The sequence below is a fragment of the Callorhinus ursinus genome, unplaced genomic scaffold (genome assembly GCF_003265705.2).
Source record: "Callorhinus ursinus isolate GAN/ISIS: 27379988/994484 unplaced genomic scaffold, GSC_fseal_2.0 scaffold55, whole genome shotgun sequence".
In the NCBI taxonomy this organism is placed as follows: Eukaryota; Metazoa; Chordata; class Mammalia; order Carnivora; family Otariidae; genus Callorhinus; species Callorhinus ursinus.
In genome coordinates this window covers 8,790,546-8,807,325 of record NW_027397117.1, presented here as the reverse complement: position 1 = coordinate 8,807,325, position 16,780 = coordinate 8,790,546, and the positions used below count along the sequence as shown (strand labels likewise).

The window sequence follows — 16,780 nt, the reverse complement described above, 5'->3', positions numbered from 1 at the left end:
TCCCTCTCCCTCTGTCGCTCCCCTACTTGTGCTCTCTCTCTCTCAAATAAATAAAATATTTTTTTTTTTTTAAAGAATTAGGTTAAGAGTTTACATGAGAAGAACACTAGCTCTTGTCTTTTAGAGTTAATACAGAGCTGATAAATCCCAAAAGCTTCTCTCATTCATTCAGGATAATTAATAATTTTCTTCTGAAGGAAACATTGGTACTATTTCAGACACACAGCTGATACACTATCCATAAACTAAGTGTACTTCTCTTGCCTCTTATCCAAATGAACTCTGAAAGCAAACATCTTTTAAGTGTGTGTGTTTTACTTTTGGTAAAATTTATCATCTTAACCACTTTTAAGTGCACAGTTCATTAGTGTTAAATATATTCACATGTTGTGCAACTAATATCCAGAAGTTTTTAATCTTCCAAAACTGAAACTCCTCTATACCAATTAAACAACTCCCATTTCCCTCTCACCCCGACCCCGACAGCGACCATTCTATTTTCTGTTTGTTTGAATTTGACTACTCTAGATACTAAGTGGAATCATATAGTATGTCTCTTTTTAGAAAGTGAATATTGTTTAACATCATTATTTTTTGTTTTACTATTTAAATCATTTTTAAATTTTTTAAAAAAGATTTTATTTATTTATTTGACAGAGAGAGACACAGCGAGAGAGGGAACACAAGCAGGGGGAGTGGGAGAGGGAGAAGCAGGCTTCCCCTGGAGCAGGGAACCCGATGCAGGGCTCGATCCCAGGACCCTGGGATCATGACCTGAGCTGAAGGCAGACGCTTAACAACTGAGCCACCCAGGCGCCCCCCATTTAAATGATTTTTAAGTGTGCAGTTCATGAAGTACATTTACATTGTTGTGCAACCATCACTGCCATCTACCCACAGAACATTTTCATCTTGCAATATTGAAACTTTGCACTTATTAAATAATGACTCTCCACATTCCCTACCTTCTGGCCCCTGGTAACCACCAATCTGCTTTCTCTCGTGAAATCTGAGTACCTCTTTTGAGGGGATCATATAGTATTTGTCCTTTTATGACTGGCTACTTTCTTTTTTTTTTTTTTTTAAAGATTTTATTTATTTATTTGAGAGAGAGAATGAGATAGAGAGAACATGAGAGGGAAGAGGGTCAGAGGGAGAAGCAGACTCCCCGCTGAGCAGGGAGCCCGATGTGGGACTCGATCCCAGGACTTCAGGATCATGACCTGAGCTGAAGGCGGTCACTTAACCAACTGAGCCACCCAGGCTCCCTATGACTGGCTACTTTCATTTACCATAATCTCTGCAGAGTTCATCCCTAATGTAGCATGTGTCAAATTTTCTCCTTTTGAACACTGCATGGTATTTTATATATCCATTTATCTATTGATATATAGCTGAGTTGTTTTCACCTTTTAGCTATTGTGCATAATGATGTTGCTGTGAACATGAGTGGATGAATACCTCTTTGAGACTCAGTGTTCAGTTCTTTTGAGTATGTACCCAGAAGGCAAATTGCTATTTTTAACTTTTTGTGGAACTGCCATACTGTTTTCCACAGTGACTACACCATTACTTATCCACAAGCAGTGCATGAGGGTTCCAGTGTCTACACATCCTTGTCAACACTTGTTTTTTGTTTTTTTTGGTAATAGCCATCTTAATGGGTGTGAAGCAGTATCATTGTGGTTTTGTTTTGCATTTGTTTGGTGATGTCAATCATCTTTGCAAAAGTTTGTCTGAAATTTTGAAGTCCAACTGTGTATTTCTCTTTTGTTATCTGTGCATTTGTGTCTATCTAAGAAATTATTGTCAAATCCAATGTCATAAAGCTTTTCTACTATGTTTTTTTTCGAGAGTTTTATACTTTTATGTTTAGATGTTAGATCCATTTTGAATTAATTTTTGTGTGGTGTAAAATAAGGATTCACCTTCATTCTTTTATTTTATTTTTTTAAAGATTTTATTTGTTTATTTGAGAGAGAGAGAATGAGAGATAGAGAGCACGAGAGGGAAGAGGTTCAGAAAGAGAAGCAGACTCCCTGCTCAGCAGGGAGCCGATGTGGGACTCGATCCTGGGACTCCAGGATCATGACCTGAGCTGAAGGCAGTCACTTAACCAACTGAGCCACCCAGGCGCCCTCACCTTCATTCTTGTACATGTAGATGCCCAGTTTTCCCACCACAATTTGTTGAAAAGATTGTCCTTACCCATTGAATAATGTTGACACCCTTGTCAAAAATCATTTGACTACATATGCGAGAGTTTATTTCTGTTCCATTGGGCTGCATGTCTTTCTTTATGCTAATACTACACTGTTTTGATTGCTGTAGTTTTGTAGTAAGTTTTGAAATCAAGAAATGTGACACCTCCAACTGGATTCCTTTTTTAGATTGTTTGGGTTATTTAAGGTCCCTTGGTATTTCTGTATGATTTTATATTTCTGCAAAAAATGCTTTTGGGATTTTTATAGGGATTATGTTCAATCTCTAGTTTGCTGTGGGTAAGTATGGACATCTTAACAATGTTAAGTTTTGCAGTCCCCAAACATGGGATGTTTTTCCATTTGTGCCTCTTTTAATTTCTTTCAGCAGTATTTTATAGTCTTTGGTGTACCTCCTTGGTTAAGTTTATTCCTAAGTATTTAATTTTTTTCAGTGCTATTGTAAATGGAATTGTTTTCTTAATTTCTTCTCCAGATTGTTCATTGTTAGTGTATAGAAACAACTGATTTTCGTGTATTGATTTTATATCCTATAACCTGGCTAAAATTGTGTATCAGTTCTAACAGTTTTTTGTGGAATCTTTAGGTTTTTATACCTGTAACATAATGTCTGTGAACAGAGATAATTTTACTTCTTCTTTTCCAATATGCATGCTTTTATTTCTTTTTCTTTTTTCTTTTTTTTTTTAAGATTTTATTTATTTATTGACAGAGAGAGCGAGAGAGGGAGAAACAGAGTACAAGCAGGGGGAGCTGCAGGCAGAGGGAGAGGGAGAAGCAGGCTTCCCGATGAGCAGGGAGCCTGATGCGGGGCTCGATCCCAAGACCCTGGGATCATGACCTGAGCCGAAGGCAGACGCTTAACAGCTGAGCCACCCAGGCCCCCTTATTTCTTTTTCTTATTTAATTCCTCTGGCTAGGACTTCTGGTACTGTGTTGAATAGAAGTGGTGAAGGAAGGCATCCTTGTCATGTTTTAGTCTTTCACCACTGCATAGGTGTTGGCTGTGGGTTTTTCATATATGGCCTTTGTTATGTTGAGGTAGGTTCCCTATATTCCAAGTTTTTTGAATATTTTTATCATGAAAGGGTATGAATTTTATCACATGCTTTTTCTGCAACAACTGAGATGATTAGGTTTTTTCCTTTATTTGTTAATGTGTTATATTACATTGATTTTCACATGTTGAACAGTTCTTGCATTCCTTGAATTAGTTCGACTTGGTCATTGTGTGTAATCCCTTAATAGGCTGGTTAGGTTAATATTTTGTTGTAGATTTTGCAGCAACATAAGAGCTAGTGGTCTGTAGTTTTCTTGTAGTATCTTTGTTGGGCTTTGGTATCAAGGGCAGTCTTAGCCTCATAAAATGAGCTAGAAAGTGTTCCCTCTGCTTTAATATTTTGGAAGAGTTTGAGAAAATTTGGTGTTAATTCTTGGTTGAATGTTTGCTAGAATTCGCCTATGAAACATCTGGTCCTGGACTTTTTTTTTTTCAGATTTTAGATTACTGACTAAATCTCCTTGTTACTTATAGGTCTTTTCAGATTTTCTATTTCCTCCTCATCCAGTCTTGGTAAGTTGTGTGTATCTAGGACTATACGTATGTATTTTTGAAGGAAGATTATTTATGTGTTACCCAAAGTCATTCTTGTTCTTTGGTATATTAGAAGCTTTAAGGAGGATTCACTTGTAATGTTAGGGTGGATCATAGAAGATCTTCCTTATCGGAAACCAGTATAAATTATATCAGATTGAACTGGGAAAGTTTCATACCCCCACCTTGCAATGATAGTAACTTCCATTTATTGAGTCCATTTAGTGTTCTGTGCATTTAACATTCTCATTTAATTTTATTTCTCACGGCAGCCTAATGTACAGTCTACTGCAAATGGGGATATTTGAGTTCATTACTTCAGGTTTCTAGTTTAACTTTTTCCCTTTTGGCTGTCTTTGCTTTTGATTCCTGAATGATAAAGCGCTATTATTCTACCTGTTATGATGACATCATTTCATTCTGACTGACCCAAGTAAATCAGTCTGTTACCTCTTTGAGTTCTCATTTTTTCTCCAAACACTTTTAGTGGGGTAGGGGTGTAGTCAATTGAAATCGTTAGTTTAGTCTAAATGCTTTTTGATCATTAAACTTTTAATATTGATAAAAGAGACTTGAAGCACGTTGTGTTTACAATGAAAAGAGCAGTAGCTGAATCCTCACTAGTGTAGCTTTGTTGCCTGCCTTTGTTACAACCTTTATGGTTAATATTTGTGGTGTTTGAAGTAGTGAGGGATGGCTGGTCTTCTTTAATAGCTGAAAATAATTTTAAGAAATGCACATAATCAAATGCTTCAGAAATTGGAAGATAGCTCTGAGAATAGGCTAACTTCCAATGGAAATGTTTTTATAGAAAATGAGGGAAATGGAAGGTGAGAAGAGCATTTAAGTGTAGGAGAAGTGAGGTTTTGGCTGTTTTATACACACTGACTCACTTAATCTCGATAGCCAACGCAGTGTTGTACAGATGAGTGAACCGAGGCTCAGAGAAGTTACATACCTGCCCCAAATCAAGCACAGAGTAAGGGGTAACCCAGTAGTGAATTCTTCCAGCTTACCCAAAGTTTCATGTTGTTTTTCTGAGAAAGTTGGTTAGTGTGTGTATCAAGATAGTGGACCCAGTGGGCCCTTTGGTTGTCCTTACTTGGGCATTGACAAGGAACTTTTTCTTCTGGGGAAAAGAACAGAGTTATTCTCTTCCAATATCCAGGCAAGAGAGTTTTTCACTCCTAGAAGTCTTAGAGTCAACGTTGGACTCATATAAATATTTCTTTTAAAATGATTTATCATGGGGGCGCCTGGGTGGCTCTGTCGTTGAGCGTCTGCCTTTGGCTCAGGTCATGATCCTGGGGTCCTGGGATCAAGCCCCACATCGGGCTCTCTGCTCAGCAGGGAGCCTGCTTCTCCCTCTCCCACTCCCCCTGCTTGTGTTCCCTTTCTCACTGTCTCTCTCTCTCTCTGTCAAATAAATAAAAATCTTTAAAAAAAAAAAAAAAAGATTTCTCATGTCATTAATATACAAGCAGTTCATGTGTATTGCAGAACAGTTCCATCACCCCCAGAAATAACCTCATTCTGTCTTTTGTAATTAATCCCTTCCCCTGTGTCCAGTGCCTGGCAACTGATCTGTTTTGTCTTCCTATAGTTTTGCCCTTTCCAGAAAATCATATAAATGGAATCATACAGTATATAGCCTTTTGAGTATGTCTTCTTTCCATGTACATACTGCATTTGTGATTTATCCACATTGTTGTGTATTATTCCTTTTTATTACTGAGTAGTGTTCCATTATATGGATGTACCACAGTTTGTTTATTCACTCATCAGTTGAAAGACATTGAGATGTTTCCAGCTTTTGGCAGTTATGCATAAAGCTACTGTAAGCACCTCATAAAGTTCTGTGTGAGAATAAGTTTAACTCTGTAAGAAATTGCTGAACTCTTTTTCTAAAGTGACTGCCACATTTTACATTCTCTCTGGCAATGTAAGAGAGTTCCACTTAACTCCATATCCTCACTGGTACTTGGTATTTTTAGTGATTTTTATTTTGATGTTATATTGGTTTGAAGGGGTATCTCATTGTGGGTTTTTTTTTAAGATTTATTTATTCGAGAGAGAGGGAGAGAGCGAGCATGCATGCAGGGGGAGGGTCAGAGGGAGAGAATTCCCACACAGACTCCCTACTGAGTGCAGAGCCCAACACACAGTTCAGTTTTCCCACCAATGAGATCACAACCCAAGCCAAAATCAAAGAGTCAGACACTTAACTGACTGAGCCACCCAGGCAGTGGTTTTTAATTACATTTCCTTAATAATGAATAATGTGGAGCATTTTCTTGTTCTTATTTCATTTATCTTCTTGGATGAAGTATCTGTTTAAATATTTTGTCCACTATTTTGTTTTTTTAATTGCATAGTTTTAAGAATTCTTTGTATATTCTGAATATAAGTCCTTTGTTCAGCATGTAATTTGCAGATAATTTCTCCACTTTGTGGTTTGTCTTTTTGTTCTCTCTTTTTTAAAGATTTTATTTATTTATTTGATAGAGAGAAATCACAAGCAGGGGGAGAGGAGCAGAGGGAGAGGGAGAAGTAGCCTCCCTGCTGATCAGGGAGCCCGATGTAGGGCTCCTTCCCAGGACCCTGAGATCATAACCTGAGCCAAACGCAGATGCCCAGCTGACTGAGCCACCCAGGTGCCCCTGTCTTTTCATTCTCTTAACACTTTCTCAGAGCAGAAGGTTTTAATGGAGTCAGATTTATCTTTTCTTTTTTATCTTATGCATCCTGCCTTTAACATTTTATGCAAAAATTCTGCCATATCCAAGGTTAACAAAGATTTTTCTCATATATTTTCTTCTAGAAATAATCCATTTTGAGTTGATATTGAGGGTATGTTGTGAGATAAGGGTTGAGATTCTTTGTGTGTGTGTGTGTGTGTGTAGATTCAGTGTTCCAGTACCATTTGTTGAAAGACCATCCTTTCTTTGTTGAATTGCCTTTGCTGTTTATTATAAGAAATCTGTTGATTCTGTTACTTCATTCTATATTGTTCCTATGATCTGTGTGTCTGTTTTTCTGCCAGTACCACACTGTCTTGATCACTGCAGCTTCGTAGTAAGTGTGAAATCAAATAGTAAAAGTTCTTCAGCTTTGTTCTTTTTCAAAATTGTTTGGCTTTTCTAGTCCTTTGCCTTTTTATATAAAAATTTTTAAAGATTTCTTTATTTTAGGGCGCCTGGGTGGCTCAGTTGGTTAAGCGACTGCCTTCAGCTCAGGTCATGATCCTGGAGTCCCGGGATCGAGTCCCACATCGGGCTCCTTGCTCAGCAGGGAGTCTGCTTCTCTCTCTGACCCTCTTCCCTCTCGTGCTCTCTCTCATTCTCTCTCTCTCTCAAATAAATAAATAAAATCTTTAAAAAAAAAAAAAAGATTTCTTTATTTTAGAGAGAGCAAGAGTCAGCGGGGGCAGGGGCAGGGCCGAGGGAGAGAACCTCTAGCAGACTCCCTGCTCAGCAGGGAGGCTGTTGTGGGGCTCAGTCCCACAACCCTGAGATCATGACCTGAGCCAAATCTGAGTCGGATGCTTAACCGACTGAGCCACCCAGGTGCCCTTTATTGGTAAATTTTTTAATCAGCATCTAGAACAGATCCTGCTGTTTGGGATTTCATTACATCTATAGATCAGTTTTTGGGGGAGAAATGATATCTTATCAATATCGAGTCTTCTAATCCATGAAAACAGTGTATCTCTCCACTTATTTAGGACTTTAATTTCTTTCATCACTGTTTTTGTAGTTCAGCATACAGGTTATGCACAATTTATTGGATTTATACCCGTGAATTTAACAATTTTTGGTACTATTGTAAATAGCACTGATTTCCAGATGTTTGTTGCTAATATAGAGAAATACAGCTGATTTGTTTATATTGATCCTATGCTGTACAGCCTTTCTAATCCCACTTACTAATACTAGGAGATTTTCTTAGTATGTTCCTTGTGATTTTTCTATGTAGACAGTCATAGTATTTGTGAATACAGAATGTTAAATTTTTTTCAAATCTTTTTGCCTTCATTTCTTTTTCCTTTCTCATGTTCTGGCTAGGACTATGATGTTGATGTATGATGTTCAATAGGAGTGGTAAGAGCAGACATTTTTACCTTGTTCCTGATGTTAGGGGAAAAAGGCTTTCAGTTAATTTACCGGTAAGTATGTTAGCTTAGGTTTTTCATTAATGCCCTTTACCAGGTTTAGGAAGTTCAGTTTGCTGAGATTCTTATCATGATTGGATGTTGATTATGTCATTTGCTTTTTCTGTCTCTTGAGGTGTTCATATGGCTCTTGTTCCTTTAGTCTTTTTGAGGCACCTGGCTAGCTTAGTCCAGTGGATCATGCAACTCTTGATCTTGGGGTTGTGAGTTCAAGCCTCATGTTGGGTGTAGAGATTACTTACAAAAATGTAATAAAAAAAAATGTGTCTTTTTGCCTGTATCTTTTTATGTATTTTGCTTAGTGATAACAATCTGCATACATATAATCATTTACAGTCCAGGTAGAGTTAACATTTTACCACTAAGTAAAATACATGTAAGTCCCTTAACTTCTCTCTTTTATAATTGTCATATTTATTACATCTGTATCCTTGAAAAAGTGTTTAGCAGTGTTTTAACTTTTACTTTATATACTTTTACATATTTTAAAGAATTTAGGATAAAAATAGTTTTTTATGTTTACCCAGATTTTTGCTCTTTTTTTTAAAGATTTTATTTATTTATTTATTTATTTATTTATTTGACAGAGAGAGAGAGAGAGAGAGAGAGAGAGAGAGTGAGGCAGGCAAAGGGAGAGGGAGAAGCAGGTTCCCTGTTGAGCAAAGAGTCCAATGCAGGACTCAGTCCCAGGACCCTGGGATCATGACCCCAGCTGAAGGCAGAGGCTTAACTGACTGAGCCACCCAGGTACCCCTTGCTCTTCTTTCTGAAGTTCCATGTTTACTTCTTATCATTTACTTAAGCCTGAAAAACTTTCATTAGCATTTCTTTTAGAACAGGTCTGCTGGCTACAAGTTTCCTTAGTTTTCTTTGAACTGAGATTGTTATTTTCTTTCATTCCTGAAGGATAGTGTCAGAGGTTGATTGGTCTTTTCTTTCAGCACTTTAAAGATGTTACTTCAGGGGCGCCTGGGTGGCTCAGTTGGTTAAGCAACTGCCTTCGGCTCAGGTCATGGTCCTGGAGTCCCGGGATCGAGTCCCACATCGGGCTCCCTGCTCGGCGGGGAGTCTGCTTCTCCCTCTGACCCTCTTCCCTCTTGTGCTTTCTATCTCTCATTCTCTCTCTCTCTGAAATAAATAAATAAAATCTTTAAAAAAAAAAAAAAGATGTTACTTCAGTGTCTTCTAACTGCCATGGTTTCTGATGAGTAATCTGGTCATGCAGTGTGTTATATGTTATTTTCTTCTCGCTGCTTTCAGTATTTTTTCTTCTCTCTGGTCTTCAAAAGTCTGATTATAATTTTTTTTTTCAGTTTACCTTTGCTGAGCTTCTTGATTATGTAAATTTTTGTTTCTTACTAAATTTGTGAAGCTTTGGACCATTATTTTGAAATAATTTTTTCTGCCCCAGTCTCTTTCTCTTTTCTTTCTGGAACTCCAAAGACAACTGTTAGAACTTTAATAGTTCTATCGGTCCCCAAGGCTCTGTTCTCTCTTTATTTTTTTTAGACAAACTTTTTTTTTTAAAGATTTTATTTATTTATTTGACAGAGAGAGACACAGTGAGAGAGGGAACACAAGCAATGGGGGTGGGAGAGGGAGAAGCGAAGCAGGCTTCCCGCTGAGCAGGGAGCCCGATGCGGGGCTTGATCCCAGGCCCCTGGGATCATGACCTGAGCCGAAGGCAGATGCTTAACAACTGAGCCACCCAGGCGCCCCTAGACAAACTTTTTTATTAACATTTCCCAAACAGTCTGTATGGTTGTCACTCTTAGTTCCTTAATTGGAACATGTTGGACCCAGTTGACACAAAAAGCTTTGGATAATGAGACACAAGTAGGGGATCAGGCACCTGGGGAAAGGAGTGGGAAGAAAGAAAATGATGCATCACTTTTCCTCTAGATCTGCCTATTTTTTTTTTAAGATTTATTTATTTATTTGAGAGAACAGGGAGGGGCAGAGGGAGAGAATCTTTCAAGCACACTCTCTGCTGAGCATGGAGCCTGACGTGGGTCTCAGTCTCACAGTCCATGAGACCATGATCCCAGCTGAAACCAAGAGTTGGACACTGAACTGACTGAACCACCTAGGCACACCTTCTCTAGATCTACTCTGATTGTCACATGCAATTTCATCTAGATGGCACCTTGTCACATGACTATTTCTTCCAATCCATGGCTCCTCTGTAGGCTGTTTATCAATAAACACCACAGAGCAGTCCTGTTCAGTGGAACCTTCTGCAGTGATAGAAATATTCCTCTGGTCTGTCCTATACAGTAGCTTCTAGCCACATGCAGCTGTTGATCATTTGAAATGTGACTCGTGCAAAGGAGGAACTGCATTTTTAGTTTAATTTAATTTTATTATTTTTTAAAGATTTTATTAATTTATTAGAGAGAGAGAGAGAGAGCACAAGCAGGGAGAGCAAGGGAGGGAGAAGCCAGCTCCCCGCGGAGCAAGGATCCCAATGTGGGGCTCGATCCCATGACCCTGGGATCATAACCTGAGTCGAAGGCAGATGCTTAACAACTGAGCCATCCAGGTGCCCCAGTTTTAGCTAAGTTTAATTAAATTTAAGTATTAGTAGCCATATCTAGTCAGTGGCTGGCATTTGGGCAGTGCCATTTTATAATACTTCCTTTTAATTGTCTTCATCTCAGAAGCCATAGGCAAAATTCAGTGGCCTTTACAAGTCCTTTGCTGAGTGATTCTGAAGCTTGATACACTGAATTTATCCTGAGGGAAAGGTGGAAAGGCCATCCTCCGATTTGGCAGCTCCTCTTCTGCCACCTGTATTCTCCCCACCATCCTGTGGTGGCTGAGGGTGCTTCTAGCAGCATTGCAACTCTTGAGTCATCGGGCCTTGTCTTTGAAACCTCAGAACTGAGTGTCTCGTTAGCTGGATTCCCAGAAATGTCTGTCACATCAGAGCAGCTGTTCTACCTGAATGAGCCTGTTGGCTGGTTTCTTACTGAGAGGTGAGAGTCTGAGAACTTGGTGCCAAAGGCCTTTAGAATCATAAAACCGTGTCTCCCAGATGTGATACAGGTAATGCCATGGTGTGTGAGATGATTTTAGGTGATACAATAATATATCTCGATGTGCTATTTTAATTTCATTAGTTAAATTTACTTTAATGTGTACTCTTGAGTTAATATTTGCATGGTATATCATTCTCTGTTTCCTTTGTCTTTTATGATGCTACCTATACCCATTCAGTGATAAAGTCTGGGAAATGGCATGGGGAAAGTAGATCAGTTTTTTACCCCCAGTTTTTTATTGTGGTAAAATGAATGTAACAAAATTTATCATTTGAACTATTTTTTTAAAAAGATTTATTTATTTATTTTAGAGGTGGGGGAGGTGCAGAGGGAGAGAGAGAATTCCAAGCAGATTCCCTGTTGGGTGCAGAACCTGACATGGGACTCAGTCTCAGGACCCCGAGGTCATGACCTGAGCTGAAATCAGAGTCAGACATTTAATGACTGAGCCCACCAGCCGCCCCTTAACCATCTTTAAATGAATGTTTGGTGTATTAAATACATTCATAATAACTCTTTCATCTTGTAAAACTGAAATGCTGTACCTATTAAACAGTAATTCCACATTTCCCCCAACCCCCTGCCTCAGCCTCTGGTTTAACATCCTAAACTTATAACACTCTAATTTGAATTTATACTAGTTTAGCTTCAATAACAAATACAAAAACTCTGTTACAGCTTCATCCCCCTCCTTTCAGTTGCTGATATAACAGAATTACATCTTTGTACATTGTGTGCCCCAAAACATAAACTCGTAAGTATTTTAAATTAAATTATGTAGAAAGCAAAAAGAAGAGTTACAAGCTGCTTTTATAATTGCCCACGTGTGGGGCGCCTGGGTGGCCCAGATGGTTAAGCGTCTGCCTTCGGCTCAGGTCATGATCTCAGGGTCCTGGGATCAAGCTCCGCGTATGGCTCCCTGCTTGGCGGGAGGCCTGCTTCTCCCTCTCCCTCTACTGCTCCCCCTGCTTGTGCTCTCTCGCTCCCTCTGTTGAATAATTAATAAAATCTTAAAAAAACATACAGCTTCAATTTACTGTCTAGGATCCTTTCATTTCATACTGCACAACACTGTTGAGTGTTGCTTCCAGGGTAGGTCTAGTGGTAACAAACTCCCTCAGCTTTTGTTTACCTGAAAAAGTCTTAATTTTTTCTTCAGTTTTGAACAATAGTTTTTTCTGGAAGTAGGATTCTTGCTTGAGTGTTCTTTTTCTTTTAGCACTTTGAATATTTTGGCCCACTGCCTTCTGGCTTTCAAAGTTCTGATTAGAAATCTGCTGGTAATCTTAATGAGGATCCCTTGATATGACAGTTTACTTCCCACTTGCTTCTTTCAAGATTCCGTCACTGTTTTCTAAAAGTTTGATTATAATGTGTCTGTGTGGGTCTCTTTGAGTTCATCTTGGAGTTCATTGAGCTTCTTGGATGTTTGTTTTCAAGTCTTCCATCAAATTTGGGACGTTTTTAGCCATTTTTTCTTCAGTTATTTTCTCTCCTCTGCCCCCCTTTCCTCTTTTTCCTTCTGGGGCTCCCAAAATGCCTATGTTGGTCCACTTCATAGTGTTGCACAGATCCCTTAGGTTCGGTTTACTTCTCTTCAATCTTTTTTGTTTCTGTTCCTCAGATTCAATAATTTCCATTGTCCTGTCTTGAACTTTGCTGATTCTTTCTTTTGCCTTGAATGGGCCATATTTTTTCTGTTTCTTTGTATACCTTGTAATTTTTCATTGAAAACTGGACATTCTTTGGGTCATTACAGAAATCAAATTCTCTTCCTTCCCCAGAATTTGCTGTTTTTTGGTGTCGTTTTGTTTGTTTATTTGTTTGCTTATTCATTTTTGTATTGTTGTAGGCTGTCCCTGTGCCAAGGATCAGTGTGAGGTATAAACACAAGGCCTTTCAGATCTGTTCTGAGCCTGCCCTTTCCCTAGGCATGCACAGTTAATTTCTGACTTTACCTGTATGTGAAGTTGTTTTAGAATGTTCTAGCCCTTAATACCTGAGCTTTAGGAAAGAAGGGGAAAATGAAGAGTGGCAAAAAAAGGACCCTGGCCTTTTAAATCTTCCCACAGTCACTTCAGCTGTAGTGAGGGGGCTTGTGGCACGGGGGAAAGTGCAGCAGTGGCCACTGCCCTTTATCTGCACCTCTGATCAGAAGCAGCAACAGTGATTAGAGCACAGCCCTTTGGGAGGACAGGTTCTTTTTTTGCCCTCTCTGGCTTCAGGAAGCTGTATACAAGCTGCTTTGGGAACATGTGCACAGCTGCCTACAAATGGAACTGGAGGATGGTATACTGTGCTAAGGTCTAAAATTGACCAAAATTAACTTTAGTTTACCTTCTAAGCCTTACCCTGAAAGTTGCAGGCCTTTAAGAGGCTCTAGAATTCCAAAGTAGTTACATCAGACAGACTCTATCAGTGCAGTTATTATCTAGATGGAGAGACGGATTCCTGGTGCCTTCTACTTTGCCACTTTTCCAGAATCTGCTCTGTTCTTTTTCCTTTTTTTTTTTTTTTAATTAAGACTTTATATTTTTAGATCACTTTTACGTTAACAGCAAAATTAAGGGGAAGATAGAGATTTCCCGTATACCCCCTCCCCATCAGATGCACAGCCTCCCCCTTTATCAACATCCCCCATCAGATTGGTAAATATGTTACAATCAATGAACCTCCATTGACATATCATTATTACCCAAAGTCCGTGGTTTACATTGTGGTTCATTCTTAGAATTGCACATTCTGTGGATTTGGACGAATGTATAATGACATGTATGTACTGTTGTAGTATCATATGGAGTGTTTGGAAATCCTCTGTGTTCCACCTGTTAATCCCTCCCTCCCACACACAACCCCTGGTAACCACTGATCTTTTTATTGTCTCCATAGTTCGCCTTCTTCAGAATATCATGTAGTTGGAATCATATAGTATGTAGTCTTTTTCAGATTGTCTTCTTTCACTTAGTAATATGCATTTTAATGCATATTATGCATTAAATGGTCTTTATGGTTTCATAGCTCATTTCTTTTTAGCACTAAATAATATTCCGTTGTCTGAAGGTACTGTAGTTTGTGTGTCCACTTATCCACTAAAGGACATCTTGGTTGCTTCCAAGTTTGGGCAGTTATCAAAAAAAAAAACCTAGTTTAAACATTTGTGTGCAGGGTTTTTTTGTCAGTGTAAGTTTTCAGCTCCTTTGGGTAAATACCAAGGAGTGCAGTTGCTGGATCACATGGTAAGAGTATGTCTAGTTTTGTAAGAGACCACCAGATGGCTATATCATTTTGCATCCCCCCATCAATGAATTAGAGTTTCTGTTGGCTTCAGTCCTCACCAGCATTTGGTGATGTTAGTGTTCTGGATTTTGGCCATTCTTATGGGTGTTTAATGGTATCTCGTTCTGTTGTTGTTGTTGTTTCTGAGATTTATTTATTTATTTGCCAGAGAGAGAGAGAGAGCTCGCCTGTGCGTGCAAGCAGGGGGAGGGGCGGGCAGAGGGAGAAGCAGGCTCCCCGCTGAGCAAGGAGCCTGACATGGGACTCTATCCCAGGAGCCTGGGATCATGACCTGAGCTGAAGGCAGAGGCTTAACCAACTGAGCCACCCAGGCATCCCAGTGGTATCTTGTTTTAATTTGCATTTTCCTAATAACATAAAATGCCAAGCATCTTTTCACATGCTTCTTTGCCACCTGTATATCTTTTTTTTTTTTTTTAAGATTTTATTTATTTGAGAGAGAGAGCACGAGCATGTGAGGAGGGGCAGAGGGACAGGCAGACTCCCCACTGAGCGGGAAGCCCCATGCGGGGCTGGATCCCAGGACCTTGAGATCATGACCTGAGCTGAAGTCAGATGTTTAACCAGCTGAGCCCCCCAGGTGCCCCTGTATATCTTCTTTGATGAGGTGTTCATTTAGGTCTTTTGGTCATTTTTTAATTGAGTTGTTTGTTTTCCTATTGTTTCAAGAATTTGTTGTATATTTTGAATAACAGTCCTTTATCCTGTGTCTTTCATAAATATTTTCGCCTAGCCTGTGGTTTGTTTTCTCATTTTCTTGATGTCGTGTTTCACAGAGCAGATGTTTTTAATTTTAATGAAGTCCACTTTATCAGTTATTTCTTTCATGGATTGTGCCTTTGGTGTTGTAGCTGAAAAGTCATCATCAAACTTAAGATCATCTAGGTGTTCTCTTGAATTATCTTCTAGGAGTTTTTATAGTTTTGCATTTTACATTTAGGTCTAGTTGTCTAGACAGTTTTTTCTAGGTTGTAGAGAGGCAGATTCCTGGTTCTTCCCACCCTGCCATTTTCCCTGATTCCTCTCTGTTCATTTTTTTCCTTTCCCTCCCCACCCCCCCTTTTTTTTAAAGATTTTATTTATTTATTTGACAGAGAGAGTGAGAGCAGGAACACAAGCAGGGGGAGTGGGAGAGGGAGAAGCAGGCTTCCCACTGATCAGGGAGCCTGATGTGGGGCTCGATCCCAGGACCCTGGGATCATGACCTGACCCGAAGGCAGACGCTTAACCGACTGAGCCATCTAGGCTCCCCCGCTTTGTTGTTCAAACAATTTCCGTTGATCTGTCTGTAAATTCACAGACTCTTTTGTCTGTCATCTCCATTTTGTTAATAAGCCCAGCCAGTGAATTTTTTTTATTTCATGTTTTTTCTAAAATTTTCATTTTTTTTAAAGATTTCTTTATTTATTTGACAGAGAGAGACACACAACGAAAGAGGGAACACAGCAGTGGGGAGTGGGAGAGGGAGAAGCAGGCCTCCCGCGGAGCAGGGAGCCCAATGCGGGGCTCGATCCCGGAACTCCGGGATCACGACCTGAGCCGAAGGCAGATGCTTAACGACTGAGCCACCCAGGCGCCCCTTGTCATAGTAGCTACTTTAATGTCTTTGATAATTCCAACATATGGGTTATTGTAGGTTTGGTATCTGTTGATTATCTTTTCCCTTGAGATGAGTTATATTTTCTTTCTTTCCATTGAGGTAATTTTAAATTATATCTTGGACCCTTTGAATATTGTATTGTTTAGACTCTGGATCCTGTTAAAAGCCTCTGGTTAATGTTGCTTTTTGTTTGTTTGTTTCTTTTAGCAGTCTGTCAACCCAGTTAGGTTCACACCTCAAGTCTCTTGCCTTCCATGGGCAAGATTTCAATGTCAGTTTAGTTTTTAAAAACTTTGATCTGCATCTTTGGATCTTTTTTGCAAATGAGACTGGAGTGGTGGTCTAACATGTTCACTTCTTAGTGTATTTGCTGAGTCTGTTTGGTTTTTGTTGTTTGGGGGCTGTTCTGCACATGAATAGCTCAAGCTGAACCTAGGGTTTGTGCTGATTGATGCTCAAATTTAGGGGAATCTCCTCCTCTAGCCCACCTCTCTGGGGTTGCCCCTATACTCTTTGACCCACTTGAGCCCCGCCTTTTGGTTCTCTGGCCACAGGTACTGGATTTCTTTCAAAGATTTAGCTGCCCACATGTACGGTTGTTACTGGTGCCCCTTGGGGCAAAGCAAGGAGGGAAAAGGGGGAAAAAGATATTACTTGGCACTCTGGACCACCAAGACTCTATGGCTACATTCATTGCCAGGGCTCCCTGGGGAGCTGCCCTTGAGCTGTGAGTTTCATCCAGATTTCCAGGTCTCAAGGGCCCCTTTCCCCAGTCTTCTGGCTGGAAAGATGAAATTTCTGTTGGAGTTTTAGCTGCCTGTTGGAACTTCTGCCATAGCTTTGCTGTGGCCTGAG

The 16,780-nt window shown here is 39.5% G+C and overlaps 1 protein-coding gene and 1 long non-coding RNA gene across 6 annotated transcripts in view; one reads left to right on the top strand and one right to left on the bottom strand.

The window, feature by feature from the left end:
• Window positions 1-16,780, top strand: part of CRCP (CGRP receptor component) — a 53,803-nt gene that overhangs the window by 22,745 nt on the left and 14,278 nt on the right. Inside the window, exon 5 of one of the 5 annotated variants that reach the window (XM_073884152.1) lies at window positions 15,741-16,774. The exons of the other annotated variants lie outside the window; for them this stretch is intronic. Coding sequence (XP_073740253.1) covers window positions 15,741-15,882 — 142 coding nt within the window. The 3' untranslated portion in view covers window positions 15,883-16,774. Of the gene's footprint in view, window positions 1-15,740; window positions 16,775-16,780 lie in introns of those variants that run through there. 5 annotated transcript variants of the gene reach the window in all.
• LOC141371058 (uncharacterized) overlaps window positions 1-16,780 on the bottom strand; it is a 54,980-nt gene that overhangs the window by 32,698 nt on the left and 5,502 nt on the right. The window lies entirely within an intron of this gene.